This window comes from Aptenodytes patagonicus, chromosome 5 (assembly GCF_965638725.1).
Source record: "Aptenodytes patagonicus chromosome 5, bAptPat1.pri.cur, whole genome shotgun sequence".
NCBI classification, from domain to species: Eukaryota; Metazoa; Chordata; class Aves; order Sphenisciformes; family Spheniscidae; genus Aptenodytes; species Aptenodytes patagonicus.
Genome location: NC_134953.1, coordinates 75952008 through 75972598, shown reverse-complemented (window position 1 = coordinate 75972598; position 20591 = coordinate 75952008). Strand labels below are relative to the sequence as shown.

Genomic DNA, 20591 nt, shown 5'->3' with positions numbered 1-20591 from the left:
TTAACAGCAATTTGACTTACTATTTTGTGTCTATTTCAAAATTATTAATTCTATAAAGATTTTTTATAAATTTTTCCAAAAAGACTAATCCCGTCAAATATATTAACTGTGTGCAAATGTATATGGCTTATGCAGTTTAATGTAAACCTAATCTTTCTCTTTTAGTCCATCATACCTTCTGCAGTGCAACATGACGCATATTGAAGTGCTACTGAAAAGGTAGGGTTTATGGTATTTGGAGTTCTAGGTAGTGGGTGTCATCTTTTATAGTAATTCCTAGAATCAAATTTCAAATATACCAGATAAGTTCAGAGGAGGTTTTTAAACCTGAGAGTTAAAACGGCAGTTCCACAAGATGGCTTCTTTTACTAAGAAGTATAAAAAGTTGTCTAAAACATATATTTATTGTTTTCAGCTTGTATTGTGATATCATTTTTAGAAACTTTATTCTGAAAACGCAAAATTAAGGTCTTTTAAACATATGCAGAATAATTGGAGTGTATATTTACTTGTACTTCTGTAACAATTAGTTTGCTACTAGAGAAAACTATCGTGATAGCATTTATTTGAATGTATTCTGCTACGATATGCTGTCTGATTAAAGGTCAGGCTTTCTAAAGGAAACCAGACTTTTCCATATATTGTGATTATTTCACCTTCCATAAGCAGCAGTGTTGGCCAAATAGTTTCTAGCGCTGCTATAGAAGGGAAGTTTCCCATTAGGACTGCTTACCATTTCTTGGTAAAGTTTAAACAAAACTTCCTGGTCTCTTCAGTTTAGGATCTGTTGTGTTTTTCTTAGGCTTGCAGAACTATGCAAATGGAATCATCTGGGAAAAGTTTCATTTTCTTTGTTAATCAATGTCTTGATACCTGTGAAATGCTACTTTTGAGCATTTATAAATATGGAGGGGAAAAAAAAGTCATTTTTGACCCTGAAGAGAGGAGTCTAATCTTCAACTTTTCATCAGCCAGTTTATTCTAAAAATCTTTGAGAGGAATAATGAAGATACTATATTTAGAAAATAGAATGAAAATTGTTGAGGGACAAGTTCTTTTTGATCTCTATTCTAGTATTTCTTCTGAAATAGCAACAGTGTCTTTTTAACAACTTAAATTTGATAATGTTTCTTCTTCTTCTAGAACAGAAGAATCTATGTTATCTAAAGGACTTGTAAGTTTTCTTTTAATCAAATTTTCAATGTTGGAATGTTTTGTTTTGTTTGTTTGTTTTTTCCAGTTTAAGTAATGGTAAAACTTTAGTTTCCCTTTCTAAGCAAGGTACAAATGATAGATAATAGCCTCAGAAATATTTTGAGGCTTAATTAGGTATTCTTCAGTCTTACAAACACTTATATTTATTGAACTTCACACACATGCATAAATGTCTAAATTACCATTATCACTTACATTTGTAGCTCCTAGGAACTTTGGATATGCGAATGAGCATTTATAGTGAAGGTGGTTTTAGCCATGAAATGTTAAGCATGTAGATTAATGTCTTATATATGTGCAAAATGTTGGCAGCTTTTTGTTTTTTCCCCCCACCTGCAGGACCTGTTTGAGAGCTGTTTATTGAGAATGGAAGATAACAGCCTTCTCCATCAGTATTTAGAATTCAGAGATTTTATTGATGTACCTCAGGTAATATGAAGCAATGTACAGAAGTCTTTAAAGTTTGATTATAACTAATATCTAGCTGTCTTCTAGGTGTTTAAGAGAGGACATGCTACTGAACCTTTATACACCTGTGTCGTTAAATTGAAACCTTTGGTGTCTTGCTATACAGAATTGATTGTCTTTTCTACCTGCTACAGCATAAAGTTTCAGTGACAGTTAAAATATACTTAGTGTATGTACAGGCCACTGGGGCAGGTGGGCACTGATCTTAGGTGAAAGATGATGCTTGCTCATTTTTGCCTCTTCCTTGCAAATCTGCTGCTTGACTACGTTCTTGTTTGGACCCAACAGTATGAGTATAGTAGTCTCGTGTATCAGCCCTGGGATTTCAACCACTGAAGCTAATGTGAATTTCTCTGATGAGAATCTTCTCACAGGCATGGTTTTGTGGGCTGTGGGTTTTGGTTTTTGTTGGGTTTGGGTTTTTTTAATGTCTTGAATAGATTTTAGTCAGTGTGATGTAATGTACTAATCTGTATGTAATTAGAAATTATGTTTTCTTTGTCCAACTGCAGGATTTGGTGAAAGTTATGACCCTTTGTCCCATAGAGCATCTGGTATGTAATGAGACCTACAGAATCAGTTAAGTGCTGGATTTACTTAATTAGAATTAATCTGATAACATCTTTTTTTTTTTTTTTTTTTTAAGAGAAAGAAGAGTTTAAATATTTTGCAGTTGTTCATAGACAAGTTTGACGCAGAGGGAAAATATACATTATTCAGGTATGCATACAAATTACTGTAGATTGTGTAATATCAGCCTTGGTGCAGCCTAATTGCATAAATACAATGTTTTCTGACAGAGTTCCTATCTGGTAAACCACATTAATTTTACTATGTTAATTTTTGGGTAAATAATGATTTCCAATTGCCTCACATAAAATCAGTTGTCTTACGTAAGCTAGTGTTTAAAGGTTACATAGTCATTCATCTGTGGTAAAACTCCCACTTAGATGACATTATGGCCTTATTCACTAAGTTTTGAGCTAACTATATAGGCAGCTTTGAGGAGATAATATTTTTGTTTGTTTGTTTGAAGGTGTTTACTGAAGACAAGCAACCATGCTGGTGTGGAAGGATACATTATTAAAAACATAAAAGATCAGATTCACTTATCGTTAACGGTGAGGCTATTACCACTAAAAAACAAGTTGCCATCTCAAAATTCTATCAGTATTATGTTGAGAAGATGTGTAGAGCTCAAGCTTTGAGTGATGCATTAAAAAAAATCCACTTTGAAAAGAAACATAAGATTGGGAAATTATATCATTAAAAATATTAATTTGGCTTTTTTCTGCATATGTATTTTTACATTATAATTTTACAAATGTATTTTTTGATTGCACTATCTTATTGTATTTTTCTAAGAAGTTATTACTACCTTTTCTGTGCTTGAAAATACATGCTTCTTTCTTAAAGAGGAACTACTCAATATTTTGTTTTATCCTCACAGTTCCTCATTGCTTGAATATAATTCAAATGCTACAGTCCAGACAGAATTATTAATTTTTTCTTGGTTTTTATGATGACAGTCAGCATTATATTACGAGTGCTTCACAAACCTTAAGTTCATCAGAAAGGGTTGAGTTAGATCAAAGCCATTTAAATCTCATATTTTATAATCATTTATATCAGGAAGTTGGAAAAAGTAATTAAAAATAAATTAGTAGCTCTTTTTTTCCTCTCTCTTTTTTTTTTTTTTTTAACTGCTTAGGGCCTTTTCCAAACGAAATTTGATTCTCAGGGATACTGCCTTTTGTCAAATAGGACAATATAGTAAATTTATGCATATTTTATGCTAGCATAATTATGTTAGAAAACAGTGTATTACTATTTATTAGATCATAGTCTATCCTGTATATTGAATCAGCAGGGGTGAAGAAGATGATAAGATGAAAACTGTTCCAAAAGGGGCTTGCGCCAAAATTGAATAAGTAAAAGTATATTCTGAAATTTCCTTACTTACAGCCTCAAAATTCTCTTAATACATTTCTTCCGTGTAGAGTTCCCTGGCTGTCAAAAAGACAAATAATTTTAAAATTTCATCATATGAATTTGAATATTCTAGGTTTGTTGCACAGAATTCTGCTATAGACATAATGATAACAATTTCCTATTGCTGTCCATTTACTTCATCTTAGTTTTTGTGCCCAGCTAGTCTTAATCTTTCCAGGTCCCGCATCTGATCTGACTTAACAGACAATTACCCTTCTCGTCTCCTTATCTAATCTCGGTTTTCCTTCTAATCCATTTCTGCCTTTGTCCCGGTTTCCTCTCTTGTCTAGCTTTTGCCCTGTGTATGATACCTCTTCCCCCAACCTTCCCCACCTTTACCTGAGATAAGGACTTTGCCAGCACGGGACCTTTGCAACAACTCCATGCTCTCAGCTTCGTTGTACTGACATGAAAGAGCCTTTTGAAGAGGCTGCGAAACTTTCAGAGAGAAGCGTGCTCACTTGCTCTTTGGGAATGATGGGCACACCCTTAAGTTAGCACCAGCGCAGGGAGGCTCAACCATCCTCACTGAGGAGGGAATTTTCAGGGGTCTTAGCTGCAAGGCTTTAAAAAAACTTCCACTAAGCAAGTGAGAGAGGTGGTTTTTTGTTGTTTTGCCCCTCCTTACTTCATATTTGTTGTAATTTAGGGGAATTTTTGTGAAAATAGCAAGTGGTCTGTCTGTGATGGCAGAGGGCATCAGAGTAATTATGTTCTGCCACTTCAAGACCTACTACTCTCCATCTTATGCTTAAATGATTCTCCTTTCTGTCCTCTCCTCCCTCCCACTTTCAAAAGAAAGTAATTGAATGTCCTTCCTCCATCAAAGAACCATAGAGGTGAAGGAGTACTTCACTTGCAAGCATTGCTAGGAGTTGTGGGTTTAGAAATATGCAAAGAAAACTTAAAACACCTGATCATCTTTAAAAAAAAAAAAAAATCGTGATACTACTATTATGAAATGAATAGAGTCTCTGGTAAAGATAGCTAATTGTTCCATACCTCAGTATAAAAGAAGAGAGTGCTTAGTACAATTTGCTAAATTTATGTAAACAAATATTAACTATATAGATGGTGGTATGGTGAAGAGGTGGAGAATCTATTCTAGTGAAACTGAAAAGAACAGCTTGGCATGAAGAGACAAAGTAGGGAGGACTATGAAAAGACTAGTTTGTATACTTCATTCACATGTAGTAATTAAAAAAGATTTCTGCCAGTGTTTGAAATTTTTTTTATTTTGCTTCTCTCTTTTCCCAAAACTGTTGTTAAATTATTTAAGATTTATTTAAGATATCTTTAAGATTTAAATTTTGCACTCAACTAAACTTTGTATCGCTTTTTTCAGAAGGCATGTGACAACATTTGGTTTACGGGACATCACCTGATCTCGCTTCTGGATTTAGTGCTTTTGCTTCCAGAAGGTGCTGAGACAGATCTTCTGCAAAACTCAGATAGGTGAGTTGTAATCACAGTTAGAGGCTTTTCTCCTTTTTAATCATTTAAAAAGACTTCAAACTACCTTACTACAATGGGAGGTGTGCTGTCATGTAATTAATGAGGTGACAGCATCAATGTATTTTAAACTAGAAATGGAAATGATCGCTTATTTCAGCCATCCTTTCAACTAACGCTGTATAGAAGAATGTCACAATGCTATTACATTGATTTGAACAATAAGAAAGGAATTCCTTCCCCATTCCCTGAGGATGTAAGGCCTCAGATGCCAAATTACAGAACTAAGAGGTAAAGCATTATTTCTTCAGGACTGTATGGTTTGTCAGCTTTCTGCAGAAGCAGTTGGCAGAACAAAAGAAATGTGGTATGTTGTCTTATGTGACACAGGGGGACAACAATTATCAGATACAACTTTTAGCACACAGCCTTTTTGAGGCTGTTTCACACATTGCTGCTGGGAATCCAGTATCTCTTGAGTGAGAATACAGAGCCACCTGAACAGCAAATACTTGCATTAAGCAATACCAAAATAACGGCCAATGTCTCTGAAAATCTCCTGTATAGGACAAGTCTCTTCCTGTATGATGAGTAAAGGTTGGGCTTGTAAGTCCATAGGGTGATAGTGTCCAGATGGACACATAACTACTTAAAAACCCAGATGTGTGATCTGTAACTGTACTGTTTATCTGGAAAAAGCAATAAATAGTTTCTGCTAAAAAGTATGGTAAAACAAAAGCAAAAAGCATATTTTTAAAAAGCACTCAAAAGTAAGAATTCAATCCAGTAATAGAGAACTGTCACACTAGTTTCATATCAACTTTGGATCACCAGTGATGCATATTACAAATTCCGTAGTAAGGTTCTATCTCTTCAGAGAACTTTCCTTCACATCAGCAGCCTTCTCCAATCTGCTGACGGTTTTAATCTTACTTGCAAAGTGTCAACTGTTGTGATGTGGACGTTACTGCGTGCTGGTGCTCTAGACTAAGCTATATTGCTCAACAGAGGAGTGGCTGCGTTTTGTACAAATGGATATTTTTAGGATGTCTGGCTAATGGACAATTTAAATTATTATCCCTGTAATACAAATCTGTGTTCTAAATAATAGCGTATTTTTAATTCACAGGATTATGGCGTCACTAAATCTACTAAGATACTTAGTCATTAAGGATTGTGAAAGTGATAATCAAGTAAGTACTAACTGATTTGAAAATGATTGATTAGCTAAGGGCTGAGAGCTCGACTCAACGTGAACGCTGTTATCCTTGATTTAAAAATGTTTTTTGCTTTTTTCTTTGCAATGCTCAGTAATCCATAAGTGATGTTTTTATTAACTACATTAGGAGATATGTGACGTGTGTGTTTTATTCTGATGAAATTTGATTGCATTCATACTTAACTGTTGCTGTAAACAAGCTAATCCTTTTACTCTGCCTGATGAACTGTATGTCCGTAACTTTAGAGTCTGTCACCATAAAATAACATCTCTATCAAGTATTCCCATGAGAAGAAATATTTGTTACTCTTGCTTATTTATTCAGTGGTATCCCTCAAGCCTCCAAGTGGATTTTTTTATAATAATGATAATACAAACCTTTGCAGTTCAGGAGATCCATTTTATTCATCTTTAGGCAAAATAATTTTTGTGTGATATGCTGAAAGTTAATAGTATTAAGATTTCTCAGAAAGTATTTAATAATCATATTTAAATAGTTTTTAGCTGGGCAAAACAGTATTCTATATTGACTGCAACTGTGCAGCTGCATAATAGGTACATGTTAAAAGCGTCCCTAGGTATTAGCATAAAAAAAATTCTTGTCTGTAAGATCCACCTGCTGAATTAACAAAAGGAATGGCCAGACCTATCTGATTTTCTGCTACATTGCTTTACTGGATACAGCCTAGAATGTTTTATGCACATAGGTGACTTGCCAGCCTAAACTGCCCACCACTGTAGTTTACCTACGTTTTTATTATCGGTATACCTCTTTACCGTCATTTCTCCTGTGTGTGGATGTTTGAGTGTAGATATTTCAGAAATACTCTGCATACTTAAACTTTGCAGTATATTTAAAAAATTGAAACTGCCTTTATGTATTTTACCCATATAATATTATGCTACCTCAGTTTAAAGCAGGATTTTATAGCTTTAGTTGTAATCCCCACCTCTTTCTTCTCTGTTTTGTTTAGCTCTTTTCTGTCTGAAGCAGTCAGCAACACTTGTTACTGGTAGATCAGTGCAAACTGTATTTGTTATTCAATTGCTGTATGGCTTTTCAGTGTAGTATATTATGATGGACCTGCTGGTTTTGTGTACAGTCAGTCCTGTCCACCTGCAGTTGACAGAAAGGAAATGTGATCCTGGATACTCAAGGGGAAACGTCTGAATTTCACAATTGGGTCGATATATGGATTCCATATTCTAGTAGCTGATTTATAAATGCTCTGACTCGCATTGTGTCATACAGCATTGAAGAGCCAATGGAATTATTTATGTTTAGTTTTCCAATTACATTCCACTACCAAATGGCTACTTATTCTGCTAGTAAATGCAAGTTCTGTTGACTCTTTCAAATTACTGTGTTCCACCATTCCTCTGATTCATGCAATTCAGTAGCTTTTTATCCACTCTATCATGTAGCAAACAAGTATCACCTGATCTAGTTGAAGATGTCCCTGCTCATTGCAGGGGGGTTGGACTAGATGACCTTCAGAGGTCCCTTCCAACCCAAACTATTCTATGATCTCCTTAGTACTAAATGTTTTGATTTTTGCATTAAAATATTTTTTTAAATTAGTGACGGTTTAAAGAAAAACTGCTTTTCAGTTTTAAAGTACAGTAAAGCCTTTCCTGACTTCAATAAGCAGTATCATGGTCAGATGAATATTCTACCCAGAAGATAAGTATCCTAAGGTGTTTTGTTGTTCTCCCCCAGTTCCTTGACTGACTTTATGATTTGGAGTAATATACTTCAGTATATCACTTTCTGTTTTCTAAATACAGGAAAAAAAATCTCATCTACTTTTAGAGCACTTTGAGATCTATGAATACAGGTTTTATAAGTGCGTAATGATATTATTAGTCTAAGTAGAAGAATAATAATATAGCTTGCTCTGATTACCAAAACTGTAATGAAAATGAATAGTAAAAATAGCTTTCAGTTGGTGCATTTCTAATTTACTATTTATGTAATTAGTTAGTATTGATAGACTATATCCGTTTCTCAGATTTACAGAGCGATTACTGTTTAAGTGCTCATTATGGTCCACTCAGTTTCATGTAAATGCTTAGCTTTGTAAGAAAAAAGAGTATTCCTCTCTTATTATTATTATTATTATTATTATTATTATTATTATTATTATTATTATTATTAAAAATTTATACATAGTAGCACACAATTGCTGTAACAGTGCTGTCTAGTACCTGGCATAAAGAATGTCCCTACAGTTTGTGGAGAAAATAGCTTCACCTCTTCTGAAGTTTTCCTTTAAACTTAAGCCCTGCCAGTTCTTCTTGACTTCTTCCCTCTCTCCTTTCATATAGTGCAAGTGGGGCAGGAAGAAAAATGCTTCTTTTCATGTCAGTTCAGATGTTTTGATTGCTGTGTAACAAGCATTTTAATTATCAAGTTTAAAAATCAGTGTTCTTCTGGAAAGTTATTTCTTCATTTTTAGCCCCATTCTGATGGAAGTAATTACCGGTTTTCTTATTTGACCAGTTAACTTTGTGTCATTTAGCATTAAAATTTGGTGAATTTTCCACTGTAATCAGCAATACTATTTAACATTGAGAACTCGTATTTTTATCGTCCTTACTCTGCCCTTTGAGGATACTGCCTGAAGAAAGGAGTCATATAAATGGCTCCTATATCCAAAGACACAAAGACTGCTTTATATTTGTTTCCTTCTACAGCAGTTTTGTAACTAGAAGCTTCTAAGGTGCCAAGGCAGAGAAGTTTTCCTCTCGTGCTGTGTAACCTTGAACAGCCTTGCTTTTGAGCATCTTTTCCTTGTATCTCTTGCTTCCTGAGTGCCGTTACTGTAAACTCCTCCTTTCACCCATGCCAAACTGGGGAGAAGTTCACGTGTCACTTTGGCTAGCGTGCCTAAGGATGGGGTAGTAGCATATCCAGTAACATTCCTACAATGCTTTTAAAACTGAATGCAATATAGACAAGACCCTTATATATTTGGGGAGCATGACATTTATCAGAGCTTTCATTTGGCATCGCAATACTGTGTTAATTCGGGAACTTAAATATTTGTGCCATTTTGCTGCTGAATTATCTTAGAGGAATCTACAACTGCTCTTTACTCCCTGTAGAGATTCTAGCCTGAGAAAGTGGCTAGTACTGCCCCTCCAACATACCAAGGTCCTTTCAGCTTTGCTTACAAGAACAAGTTGAAAACGTGTGTTTCCATTGCTGTAGTTATCAGCCTACATACTAAGTTGCCCCCCCACCCCCCACCCCCTTTGACTGCTTCATCCTCCAATTTTCAACACATAATGTTGAAAATGTGAGAGAGAGGAGCTTAAACGTCCATCATGATGCTATTCATGCTTAAATGGATGAGTCTAAATTCTTTTTTTCTTTTTCCCCAGCACAGAAGTGTAGTCCAAAAACTCGTGCTCAAAAACTTAGCATTGCAATGCTCCATTAAAAGTAATTTGTAGCCTTCTCTGCTCTGTTTGAATAGACTGGTGTATGGACCACACTTGCCAAGATTGAGCAGAATTTCTTAAAACCACTGCACGTAGGACTCAATATGTCAAAAGCGCACTATGAAGCAGAAATAAAGAACAAGAAAGAAAACAGAAGAGGTTAGTTGTTTTCTTTTTTTCTTAGCTTTGTTCATATTTAGAAACTTTGGAAATCCTTTGGAAACAAAGAATTGGTGAGTGCTGTATAGATCATGTTTTATTTAACTGTTGACACTATTCCAAATTTCAAGTAATAATTCAGTAGTTGCTATATTTGATATTAATAATTTTCATAATTGGTCAGAAAAATCTGAACTCGCTTCTCTCTTGTCACATTTGTAAACCTTATGGGAACCTGATAGAAATGTCACATGGAGATCTTCAAAGCTTGTTCTGCATTTATACTTTTGATTTTACGGTTAGACAGGAGCATCTAAGTCTCTCTGTGAATATATAGCCCTTAGGTTTCATACTAGGTGTGGGGAGGTTAACGAGGAGAAATAATTTGCACGGCAAGTAGGTGCTCTCTTAAAGCCTGAAGGATTACATTCTGGATTTTTATTTGTTTATTTTAATCTGACACACAGAATCAGATTCTGCTGTGGGTTAAGCAGACACATTCCACAGGGCATAGGCGCTATAGCTGCTTTAGGCCATGTCTGTGTATGTCAGATCCTCTGTTCCTTTGTGGTCTCCAGTGTAATTAAGACAGCCCAAGGAACTCGCTTCTGCTACCAAAAATGTCAGTATGGCTTTTTGCCCCTAGTCTTGTCCTCTTTTGTTGTTGTAAACTATATGAGGCAGAGAAGGGGAATTTTTCTGAAGGTGACCTGTGGATATCTGTCTAAAGGGAACCCTTTAAAATGAATCGGGAAGAAGCCTTTTCTTTAAGCCCCTCTTAGATTTCTCTTGGCTTTGACAAAGCATAAAGAGATTCGAGTTCAGGAGAGAACATCTAACTCAAAATAGTGAATGGTTTAGCCTTTCTCCCCAGTGTATAATCTTTGTAAGCACTATGTTGAATTTCAGATATGTGGTCTGAATGTAAGAGTTTTTCCCCTTAGTTTACAGACTTGTCCTTGTAGTTTTGCCTGCTGCAAGTAATCTGTCTGAAACAGAGAAGCCTGCAGCCTTTTCTTAATAAAATAAGTATTTCATGTCTGGCTTCATTAGGTCAAGCTAAAGAACCTTCTACTATCTGTCCGGCTGTGGAAATATTAAAAATGTATCAAAAAATGACCAGATTTAACTTTTTTTTTCCTTTTAAGGAGCATTTCTGCTATATAAAATTGTTTTGAGTTGCAGATATTGCCTGTTTAGTAATGTATAGAAAATACAGAGAGAGCATCCAGCTCAAACTGTCTTCCTCTTAAGGTTCAGCACCTCCTGTCCTGTGTTTGGTCAATCCCTAGGTCTGTGGGGGTTTTTAACAATGACTGTCCTAGAAATGCTAATATTTTAAATAGTCCTTTCATTCTAAAAGTTACGTGAAACAGCAGCCTGATCTCTGGTTGGTTATTTTCTTCTACAGAGGCACACAGTTCTAACACAGTTTGTTCTCTAACTGTTAGTGGGGAAAAGATGCCTGCCATGACTACTGACATGCAGCTTCAGGTGAGTTTGCGTTTCCTTCAGAGTTATTCAGAAGTATTGACGTTTTCTCTTCAATCTGGAGACAAACGTACATGTACAGTGGGTAAAAAAAAAAAAATTATCCTAATAAAAATAACATTAATCTCTTTCGTCATTTCAGGTTTTACACTCGGCCCTCTTCACATTTGATTTAATAGAAAGCGTTCTAGCTCGAGTAGAAGAACTCATTGAAGTGAAAATAAAAGCTGTAATGGATGAAAATAGTTAGGTCAGCTGAAGTATTTGAATTAACATACTTCTTATAAGATCATTTTGACCATGAGGCTTTAGTTGAAAAGGAGGCTACCAACCTTTAAAGAAGAGCAATTCAGAGTGGCCTCTAGAAGAATTGCAAGTGCTGCTCTTCATAAGTCTTCTTGCTGTTCTTTTTTATTTTCTTTTGCCATTGTTGTATGCGATTCAGACAGATGGCCTCTTTACCGAAATACTGCTCTTCAGAATTTGATGCTTTTTCTTAAGTTTAGAAACTAAAAACAAGGGGGTTTTTTGTTCTTATGCTGTGGCAAGAAGGTATGGTTGTGTATTTATTTTTGTTGATTTTCAGAATTTGTTAGATATAGTTGCTGACTGGTGTTGTGAATTACAAAGTTTGTTTTTTTTTTTTTTTATAAAGTGACTGGAGAACCATTGATTAAAAAGCACCGTTTAAGCGCAAGGTATTTTTATTAGTGCTTTTTAACGTTGAAAAACAAGCTTCTGTATTTACAAACAGGACTGTAAGGCATAGATAGATAATAGTAGAAACACTATGGCAAAGGAAACCAGGTTTAAAGAGAAACACATCAACTTTGAGCCAAGTAAGATGTTAAAAATTAGTAACGCAACAGATAACACTTGTGTTTAAAAAACACACTGTGTAAGATTTCATACATATACCTGTTTATGCATGGGAAACCTGTATTTTGGAATTGTTTTGATCATCCTTCTCTTTAATGATAAAGTTTTCCTTAAGATATATTAAATATTTTGGGAAATTAGTATAAACAGATGAGCTCGTAAGTTCAGAATCAAGTTGAAAATAAGGATGGCTTTTCTACAGTGCAGTTAAACCACTTTTTTTTTCTTACATTGTACCAAATGTGCATTCTATGCTGTTTCTCACTGTGTAGTTATTTAATATAAATTTTCATTCTAAATGCTTAAGTTGTACATACAGTCTTTTGAAATGTAACTATTTTTAAGAACATTCTATATTTTGTTTAAGATGTAGCTACTCTATTTATGAATAAAAACCCCAAATACTAAATTAATTACAATGCAACTGGTACTCCTGAAGCATCTTCCAAACTGGGCTGTTTTCTATTATTTGGGCTTTTGTCATTGCCATTTTGTAACGAATATCATCTGCTCGTGGCTTGGAAGTTATCTTGGAGGAAAGCAAAATATTATCAGTAGGACACAGTAACTCTTAGGTAGTAGAACATTCAACATCTTATTTTTCAAATAGTACAAATGCAAAAGTATTCAGCAGTGAAATTTGAGTCACGTTTTCTGAAGTAGACATTCAGGAATGACGTTCAGAGGTGATTTGACGTATCCCTTTAAGGTGCAAGACCAGTCCTAAAGTAACCAGTCCTGTCAGCATTGCAGCTGACTATCTGGATGGTGTTTCAGCAGGAGTTGGGTATGGTAGCTCGGGATTAGTTGGACGGTATTGCTCCCTTGGCCATGTCTCTTAACCTGGGGCAAAAAAGTTTGTTTTTTAGGCCCTATACTAGTTAGGGATTCTCTGGCAAAAGATGAGCTCATTAAACTGGCTTTGCACTGCATCAGTAAGAACTAATGTAACGGCAACCGATAGATTTGTGGTGTATTATATACGATCATTGCTTCTTATGGGGCTCTCCTGTTGAAGTTTGGCGTAAACATTCTGAACGAGTGGAAAAGCAAATTCAAGTTTATAGGATCAGCAGTAATCTTAAAAGCTTTTAGGTTAATGCTGTATTGAGAGTCTGGGCCAGACATCAGTTTAAGTATGATGTTCAACATTGTGATAAGTATTTAACAACTTTTGCCATGTAATAAGTGAGATGTAGCTTACACACTTTTAAAATGAATACTCTGAATAGATTAATGCTTATTATTTTGAGATGCCCACTTCAGGAGAGGATAAAGTGTAAATTCATATTTGATTCCTAATGTGTCACTCAACCTGCTCTTTTTATTTTTGGTACACGGGATGCTGCTAGTACTGTTACAGTTAGTATCTAAGTTGGAATTCTCATGGAAAAGTGTTCTTTAAAGAGGTTCAGTAAATAGATTCAATTAATAATGTGTCGATGCATACGGGGTATGTTGCAGATAAGTTACACTCATTAAGCTGCAGAAATAATATACTAGTACGTGCATCGTTAAAAATCCACAAGTAACTAGAGTTTTCAGATTGGCATTTTGACTTTAAGTTGAAGTCATTACATATTTAGATCTCATGCTGGTTCTGCACTAGTAAGTGAAGTGACAACATCCTAACTTAACAGTGGTAAATAAGAACAGAATTGAGTATTTAAATATCTAATTTGTCTTCATAGATGCTATGAAGAGCTTTTAAAGTTACCTTTAACAATAAAGACTCAGCTAAAGCATCAGAGTAACAGTCCTACCTCGATGGATTACATGGATTGTGGTCAATATGACCCAAAAAGTTCCATTAAGGAAAAATAAATATTTTATAGTTCTTGGCTTTTCCTGGCTAATACACTTCTGAAGAACTAGTATTTTTAAGTATATGCAACCAGACTTACCTTAGCTATAGTTAGCATTAACTTAACAGTTTCAGCAGTATTATGAACTGGTATTACACGTAAATTACTGCCCAGGAATCTGCACATCAAAATAAATCAAGGTTAAGAATGCACATTTGTTACACCATAAAACTCGAAAAGCATTCCCACATGATGTAAACAACTTCTTACTGTGCCTTCGCCCCAAGTACATAGGAGATTGCTTTTATCTTTAAAGGCAACTGGAGAGTTCATGCCGTTTGGTTAGCCGTCTGTCCCATTTCTGTACCACTTGTTTAGGGGGGATTTGGAAGGGCTCATTTCTTTTTCTAGGGCTCTTTGACAATCAATCAACACTTCTTAAGCACGTGTACATGCAGAGAGAACGAAACCCTCTTCTGCTATTTTGTTGAAGACTGTCCGTTCTCAGTGCCGGTAAAAAAATGTTTTGTGTTCTTCCAAAGCCATAAAAAACCCCAGGAAAGTATCTAAAACCAGTGTGCTAAAAATACTTCAGAATTTGAACCAAATCTTTGTAGCGTACTGTCTAAATATAGCAATCTATATGTCAGATGTGATTAAGATAATGGGATAATTCTGCTAAGAATTTCATGTAAAGACTTGGTCATTCAAATAATTTAACCTAAAATTCATTCTCTTTCTATAAATAATGTTATTCATATGCATTCATTCTTGAGAATGGAATCTGAAGGTTTAAAATACTAGCATCAGTTGTCATTCAATGCAGTCATGGAAGAGAGAGAGGTCAAAGCTTTGGCAAGCACAGAGCCTCTCCTTAAGACTTGTATCTTAAGTCTTAAGGAGTCTTATCCACACAACATACAAGTGTGTTGTAACAATGACAACACAGTTAGCGTTGAGCTAAAACATGTTAGGGCCTTAACAACAAAGAATGAGGAATTTTAAATAATCCAAAATTTAATCCAAACAAAGTGCCCAGCTGCTCAGCTGTATACTCCCCTGTGACCTCCCCTTGTGACTACCGCCTGTTCTTCCCCTCAATCCGTTTGATGACTTTGGACTCACTCACATTCAGACCCATGCTGGTTAGATAGCCGACCTGAACTTGGCTGCCCATTCTTCTAATTAGAAAAAATAAATGTTATAGGCAGTGTCCTTCCCTAAGAGTAGGTACTCGGGTCACTGTTGAGTTTTGCTAAAATCCGATGCAGAAACTGTGGTTTGATTTACATTTAGGGATGAGGGAAATAGACACAACTTCGCTAATACTAGCAATGGGCTAAGCACAACATGAATGAATGAAGTGCAACACAGAAACAATTACATGTACTTACCTAGATCCATGAAAATCCATTTCTATCGATAGTTCTGCTTCCAATTACAGCAGGTCTAAATTTAGTTTGTATTTTATTAATTTGATCAATGGACAGAGTACTGGCCATTAGAACACAAGGCTGGTCTTTCCTCCAAGGTGTTTAAAAATTAACATACAGGTTTACTGAGGATTTTAGTGGAATGCTCATTTGAGCTGTGATGCTAAAGATTGGTTTTCTCCCGCTTCCCCCGTGATATACACAACTCTACATACATAAAGTGTTCATGTTGTTGGAACAACAATCCTATAATGTTCTTAATAACAGTAAAAAAATCCTTCCCCAACTGCAACGAAACCATAAATAAGCAGAAAGAAACAGTAATACAGGGAGACCTGAAAATAGCAGGGGACTTTTTGTTTTTTAACAAATTCAACAGGTGACTTGCAGTTTGAGAGAATACGGCACAAGTTTCAACCCCGCCAATGCAAAAGCTCAGTCGGTGATTACATACAATAGCAGAACCCCAAGCTGCCAGGTAGTAACAAAGCACTTGCATCTAAAATATAATTGTGCCTCATCAACATCAATTTGGTATGGCCTGCAATGACAAAACTATTACTTTTATTCTAATAAAATTACTGACTCGCCAAATGGAATATAGTTTCAAAACATCACATTTGTTAGTGATTGACACGTACGCAAAATCTGTTGTACATAACCACAGAGTAGGTTGAGAATTAGCATTGCCATCAGCTGAGTAATGTGTTCCTGCTGAATGGTGGCAGAGCTTTTAAGACCTCTCATGAAAATTTATGGAATTTTCACAAATGGGTAATGGATTTCCTACATTTCATCCCATACACTCTGCTACTCATCAGCATTTGGCAGTGTGCCCAGGATTTAACAAAACTGGTGCTAGTTTCAAGGAGGTAAAGATCAAAGACTCCATTAGAATAGTCACCACTTTGATGTCAAGAGTGAAAATCGACTGCAGTTAGGATTACTGTACCTACCAGAAAATAGTTTTGACTACAAGTATGGAGCACAATCTGGTAATTGTTGTCAGCAGGTACGTACTGAAACATGCAAGTTTTCAGGCTTCATTAGAAATCACAGATAAAGTTTTAAACAAACCAGTTTTAATGTCCAGTTTTATACTTCTGGTGTAAAATAGCATTGATTATTTCAATTGTTCTAGCTCTGTATAATAGACATTGTTCCAAGTAAACAGATTCTAAAAGCTGGTAAAGAATCTGTACTTTACAATAAAGCCTTTTCTCATGAAGGAAACCTGCCAGTTCTGTTTCGAAAATGATCATGAGAAGATGCTGACAGAGCTAAGAAAATTGCCTAATTTTCCAGTTCAAGAGAAAACTTTAAAAAGAATTGTATTACTTAGCCCTAAAGTGATTGAAAGGGATGTTATTTGCTGTGTTTTGAGGAACGTCCCCTTTTGTTACCTATGACACGTCAGATTGTTTCACTTAGTATTCTTTTCATTTGCCATTAAGAAATATATGCTTTAAATAATTTTCCAGTGCATTAGCAAAATAAAATTCATATTCCTGAAAATAATTCCTAAAATAACATTCCCGAATCTAGGACCGCTACTCCATTTCTTTCTAGCAATCACAATTTTGGTTTGATGTTGAAATCATACCTTCTCTGAATCCTAAACATGACATTCCATTCTTCTGGTCCGTGAAGAGCAGCTGACAAAACCAAAAAACTGTTCCGATGAATGTTTATGAACTTCTGAATTCTTTTGAAGAACTGTTCTTCCCCCGTCATAAGCAAGTCTTGAGTGTCTGCCAGTATAAACGCAACACCTATTGAAGAAATTTATATAAATGTAGTCGTCATGGCAGTAACGTGATTAAGTTCTCACCACAAACCAGGAAGCAGAATTCTTACTCAAACACGAGTTTAGAAGCCGATGGAACAAAACACATGAATGAATTTACACATCGCGACAGAAGTGTAATCATGAGATTTGGCCAGTGATGACCAGTATTTTTCAGGTAAAACTACAGATAACTTGGAGGTTATTTTCGACCATAACATCAAAAAACCCCAACTGTTCAATCCACTCAGAGTACAGACATCTGAATGCCTTTGAAAGCACATGCTTCAGGAACAAGAAACTGCTATAATGGAATGAATTTAGGGCAAATGCAGAGACTGATTGAAGAGCTCAGCAAGTCCTATTTCTAAATGAGATAAATAAACACACCTGTAACATCTTCAAAGTAAGCTAAACTGTCTACCATGAAAAATGAAAGTCTAACCCCATCCACTAAGTTATTCTGAAAGGGAAAGTTAAGAAGGCTGAAGTTTAGGAGGCTTAACAATCGAGGCTACAAAAGACTAGGCCAGTGTGTGCCTTGTTAATCCTTACAGTTCAGGAAAGCTTCAGCTTAAGGATCTCGTCTACCTGTCTAAAGCATCATGTGCTCTAAAAAGGAAGGACAGATATTTCACATTTGCAGTTTCAGTGTTTTCCTAATCAAACCCACTCAAAGAATCCTTTCCCTAACTCCTCTGCTACCACCATGCCTGCAAACTCAACTTGGAAGATGAAAGCCAAGGGTCTTGGTTCACTCTTGTGTTTACAGCCATGAATACTAAAAATCTTGACAGCTGCCTTACATGTTAGTGGCACGCAACGTGTTCGCTCAGTTATAACAATTTACTAAACAGTTCGGCTGATGATCTAACATAAGCTGTTCTACAATACATCCAAAAAAAGTAAAAAACAATGAAAACGTTTCATCCTCAAAGTTCTCTGCTCCACCCTCTGATTTGTGTGCAACCACAGCACAGCTCCTTCCACTATTGCACGACATTCCAACAAGGCAGCTTTTATTCAGTTTAGTGTAGCCTACAACAGGGCCTGATCTTGTACCTCATTAGAGCTTATGAGTTTAAAAACGTAAACTTCAAAGTACTGTACCAGAAACAGAAAAAATCACGGATCCAATTTCCACCGATTCTGAATATCGAACTCGGTGTTGTTGCCTCTGCAGAATCGTAGAAATTTCATGAGTCTAAATAAATTTTAAAAGGTTATTTTTAAAATATGTTTTCAGCCAACAAGTTAGATAGATAGAAATATTCTCAAAGCATTGTCTGGACCATTAGAGATAGAACTTTAGCATAGTTGTTTAAAAAAATATTTTTTATTCCACTTGCAATAAAAAAAGTAGTAAAATGTTAATTAAACTTTTTCAGTTAATGAAATTTTGAAACATTTGCATGGGAAGTTATCAAACATCGAATGACAATTTTGCATGCATACATTCAGTTTGCCACAGGAAACTCTTGCATAATACATAAAGAAGCTCAAACATTTTACAGTCTATTTTTGTAAGATGTGCTAAAGGAGGATTTGCAGAAGTGAGGAACTTACAGTAGTGTGTTTCTATGACTCCAGTTAATTAGACTGCATTATTTTCACAGATGTCAGCATTGCATTTGGAAGATAGTTCAGAAAATCTGTATGGGACATGATTTCCTTTAAAGCCTTTCGACAGAATGCAATCCACTCAGGAAAACCAGAACATGGCAACATAATCATCTACAGAATGGAGTGGGTTTGGATACGTTTTTCAGCCTGCAAAAAGCATTTCTGCAGTATGTTCTACAGAAGCTGCTCAAACACACACATTTTAAAAATTAAATCGCTGAATCCTTTTTAGCTAATAACATGTTCTTTAACCTACACATTTAAAACATTAGCCAACCTGCCTATATAGGGAAGTGTCGTGATTTAGTGGAAGAGTACAAAATAAAGTCAGGATAGCAAGTTAACCCTGAAGGAGGCAGTAACCAGAAATGTTATGCTTCAATTGGTCTGGAAAGGGAACACTCGACGACAGCTGCTTATGAGGTATAACTACAATTTTGGAAAAACTCTCTGCTTCAAAGCCACTGCTGACAGTGAATTATTTAATGCACAAATATAAATAACAGCTATAAGAAAAGGATAGCTGCGCAGGGAAAAGAGAAACCTCATAACCAAAACTGATACAAAGCAATGCCTTTGTAAAATAAAAGCCATCTTAGATTTGTATTCAGCTATTTCCGTATCTTTGCTCACTGGGAGTCCTTACCAACAGCAGTAGTTTTGAGTAGAGTTGGGGCTCTTATTAGTAGGAGTGAGTTATGCTGCTATAGCTGATGAGATCACTGCCCTCCGATACCTCTCACCATGTTATGCATTAAGTTGCCCTTGAAGCAGTTCCCAAGCTGGAACAGTTTACAGGCTGTTACTCCAAAAGAAGCAGGCAAATAAGAACAGGCTTTAAACTGAGGTGATTCAGGAATTACTTCAACACCATTCACCCATTTATACAGCAGAGATGGGGTAATACCTTGTCAGCCAAGCTAGCATAAGATATCCTTGCTTGTAAATCAAAGCCCTCTTGCCTCTAAATTCTCTCCAGCTGGCATGAAATTGGTCTCAGCTGCAGGAACTAATTACGAGCTCCTTGACGTACCCTTTCCCTTTACTGAGGAACACAGTCCAGGCTTCTGATATTAACGGATATAAATACACATCAGTATCTGTAAGATTCACTATTTTAAACTGAATTGCACACTTACTGAGTAATAATCTACCCCAATGTTGATACTGTATAGTAGAAAATAAAGTGTTTAGGGAGAAATTCAGAAAATTAAAAACATTTCTGATGGACTTATTCATAGTGCTAATTGAAAGCAGCATCAGTGCAGTGCAAAAATAATGAATCAGGAGGACAATCCTAAAGCAGTATAACTCAGAATAGCAGGTGGCAAGAATACTAAATAGGTACAGAAGTAACTAGGAGAAAAACCACACACACACAAAAAGAACCAGTACTATAGTGGAAAGAATTTCAGACTAATGTCACTGTTTTATCCTCAAAACCCTATATTCATTGACATCGCATAAAATATTTCCACGTATAGAATATAGGAAATGCTTCTTTCAGCATTTCTTAGTGAATCAGATGCTGCTCTTGACAAGTGGAGTTGTACCTGCAGAGCTGTACTCATAATAACTGTTGTTATCCATCTTGACTGTTCCTGCCCACCACTTTCTGTCAT

At 35.7% G+C, this 20591-nt stretch overlaps 2 protein-coding genes across 5 annotated transcripts in view; one reads left to right on the top strand and one right to left on the bottom strand.

Annotated features, from left to right (window-relative positions):
• The window catches only part of GLMN (glomulin, FKBP associated protein), a 24361-nt gene extending 11608 nt beyond the window's left edge, over positions 1 to 12753 (top strand). For 3 of the 4 annotated variants that reach the window (XM_076337725.1, XM_076337727.1, XM_076337728.1), the window contains exons 9-19: positions 166 to 219; positions 1144 to 1174; positions 1555 to 1644; positions 2196 to 2237; positions 2330 to 2403; positions 2720 to 2804; positions 5021 to 5130; positions 6257 to 6320; positions 9829 to 9952; positions 11364 to 11446; positions 11586 to 12753. In XM_076337725.1, the coding sequence (XP_076193840.1) occupies positions 166 to 219; positions 1144 to 1174; positions 1555 to 1644; positions 2196 to 2237; positions 2330 to 2403; positions 2720 to 2804; positions 5021 to 5130; positions 6257 to 6320; positions 9829 to 9952; positions 11364 to 11446; positions 11586 to 11693 (865 nt within the window). In that variant the 3' untranslated portion in view covers positions 11694 to 12753. The remainder of the gene's footprint in view (positions 1 to 165; positions 220 to 1143; positions 1175 to 1554; positions 1645 to 2195; positions 2238 to 2329; positions 2404 to 2719; positions 2805 to 5020; positions 5131 to 6256; positions 6321 to 9828; positions 9953 to 11363; positions 11447 to 11585) is intronic. The other variant, XM_076337729.1, reaches the window with a different exon arrangement.
• On the bottom strand, positions 12719 to 20591 carry C5H1orf146 (chromosome 5 C1orf146 homolog). Its single transcript, XM_076337730.1, has 5 exons — positions 20523 to 20591; positions 18457 to 18550; positions 17164 to 17332; positions 14227 to 14305; positions 12719 to 12851 (listed from the first exon to the last, which is right to left on the bottom strand). The coding sequence occupies exons 1-5, from the start codon at positions 20589 to 20591 to the stop codon at positions 12732 to 12734; spliced, it is 531 nt and encodes a 176-aa protein (XP_076193845.1). The 3' UTR covers positions 12719 to 12731.

Bases quoted from the DNA above. Each gene is read 5' to 3' on its own strand.
- C5H1orf146 (XM_076337730.1), bottom strand. From the start codon at position 20,591: ATGACAGAAAGTGGTGGGCAGGAACAGTCAAGATGGATAACAACAGTT. The intron at 17,333-18,456 runs GTACAGTACTTT...TTTCTTCAATAG, and splicing joins CGTGATTTTTTCTGTTTCTG to GTGTTGCGTTTATACTGGCA. The intron at 12,852-14,226 runs GTAAGTCTGGTT...CTTTCCTCCAAG, and splicing joins TAATGCTAACTATAGCTAAG to ATAACTTCCAAGCCACGAGC.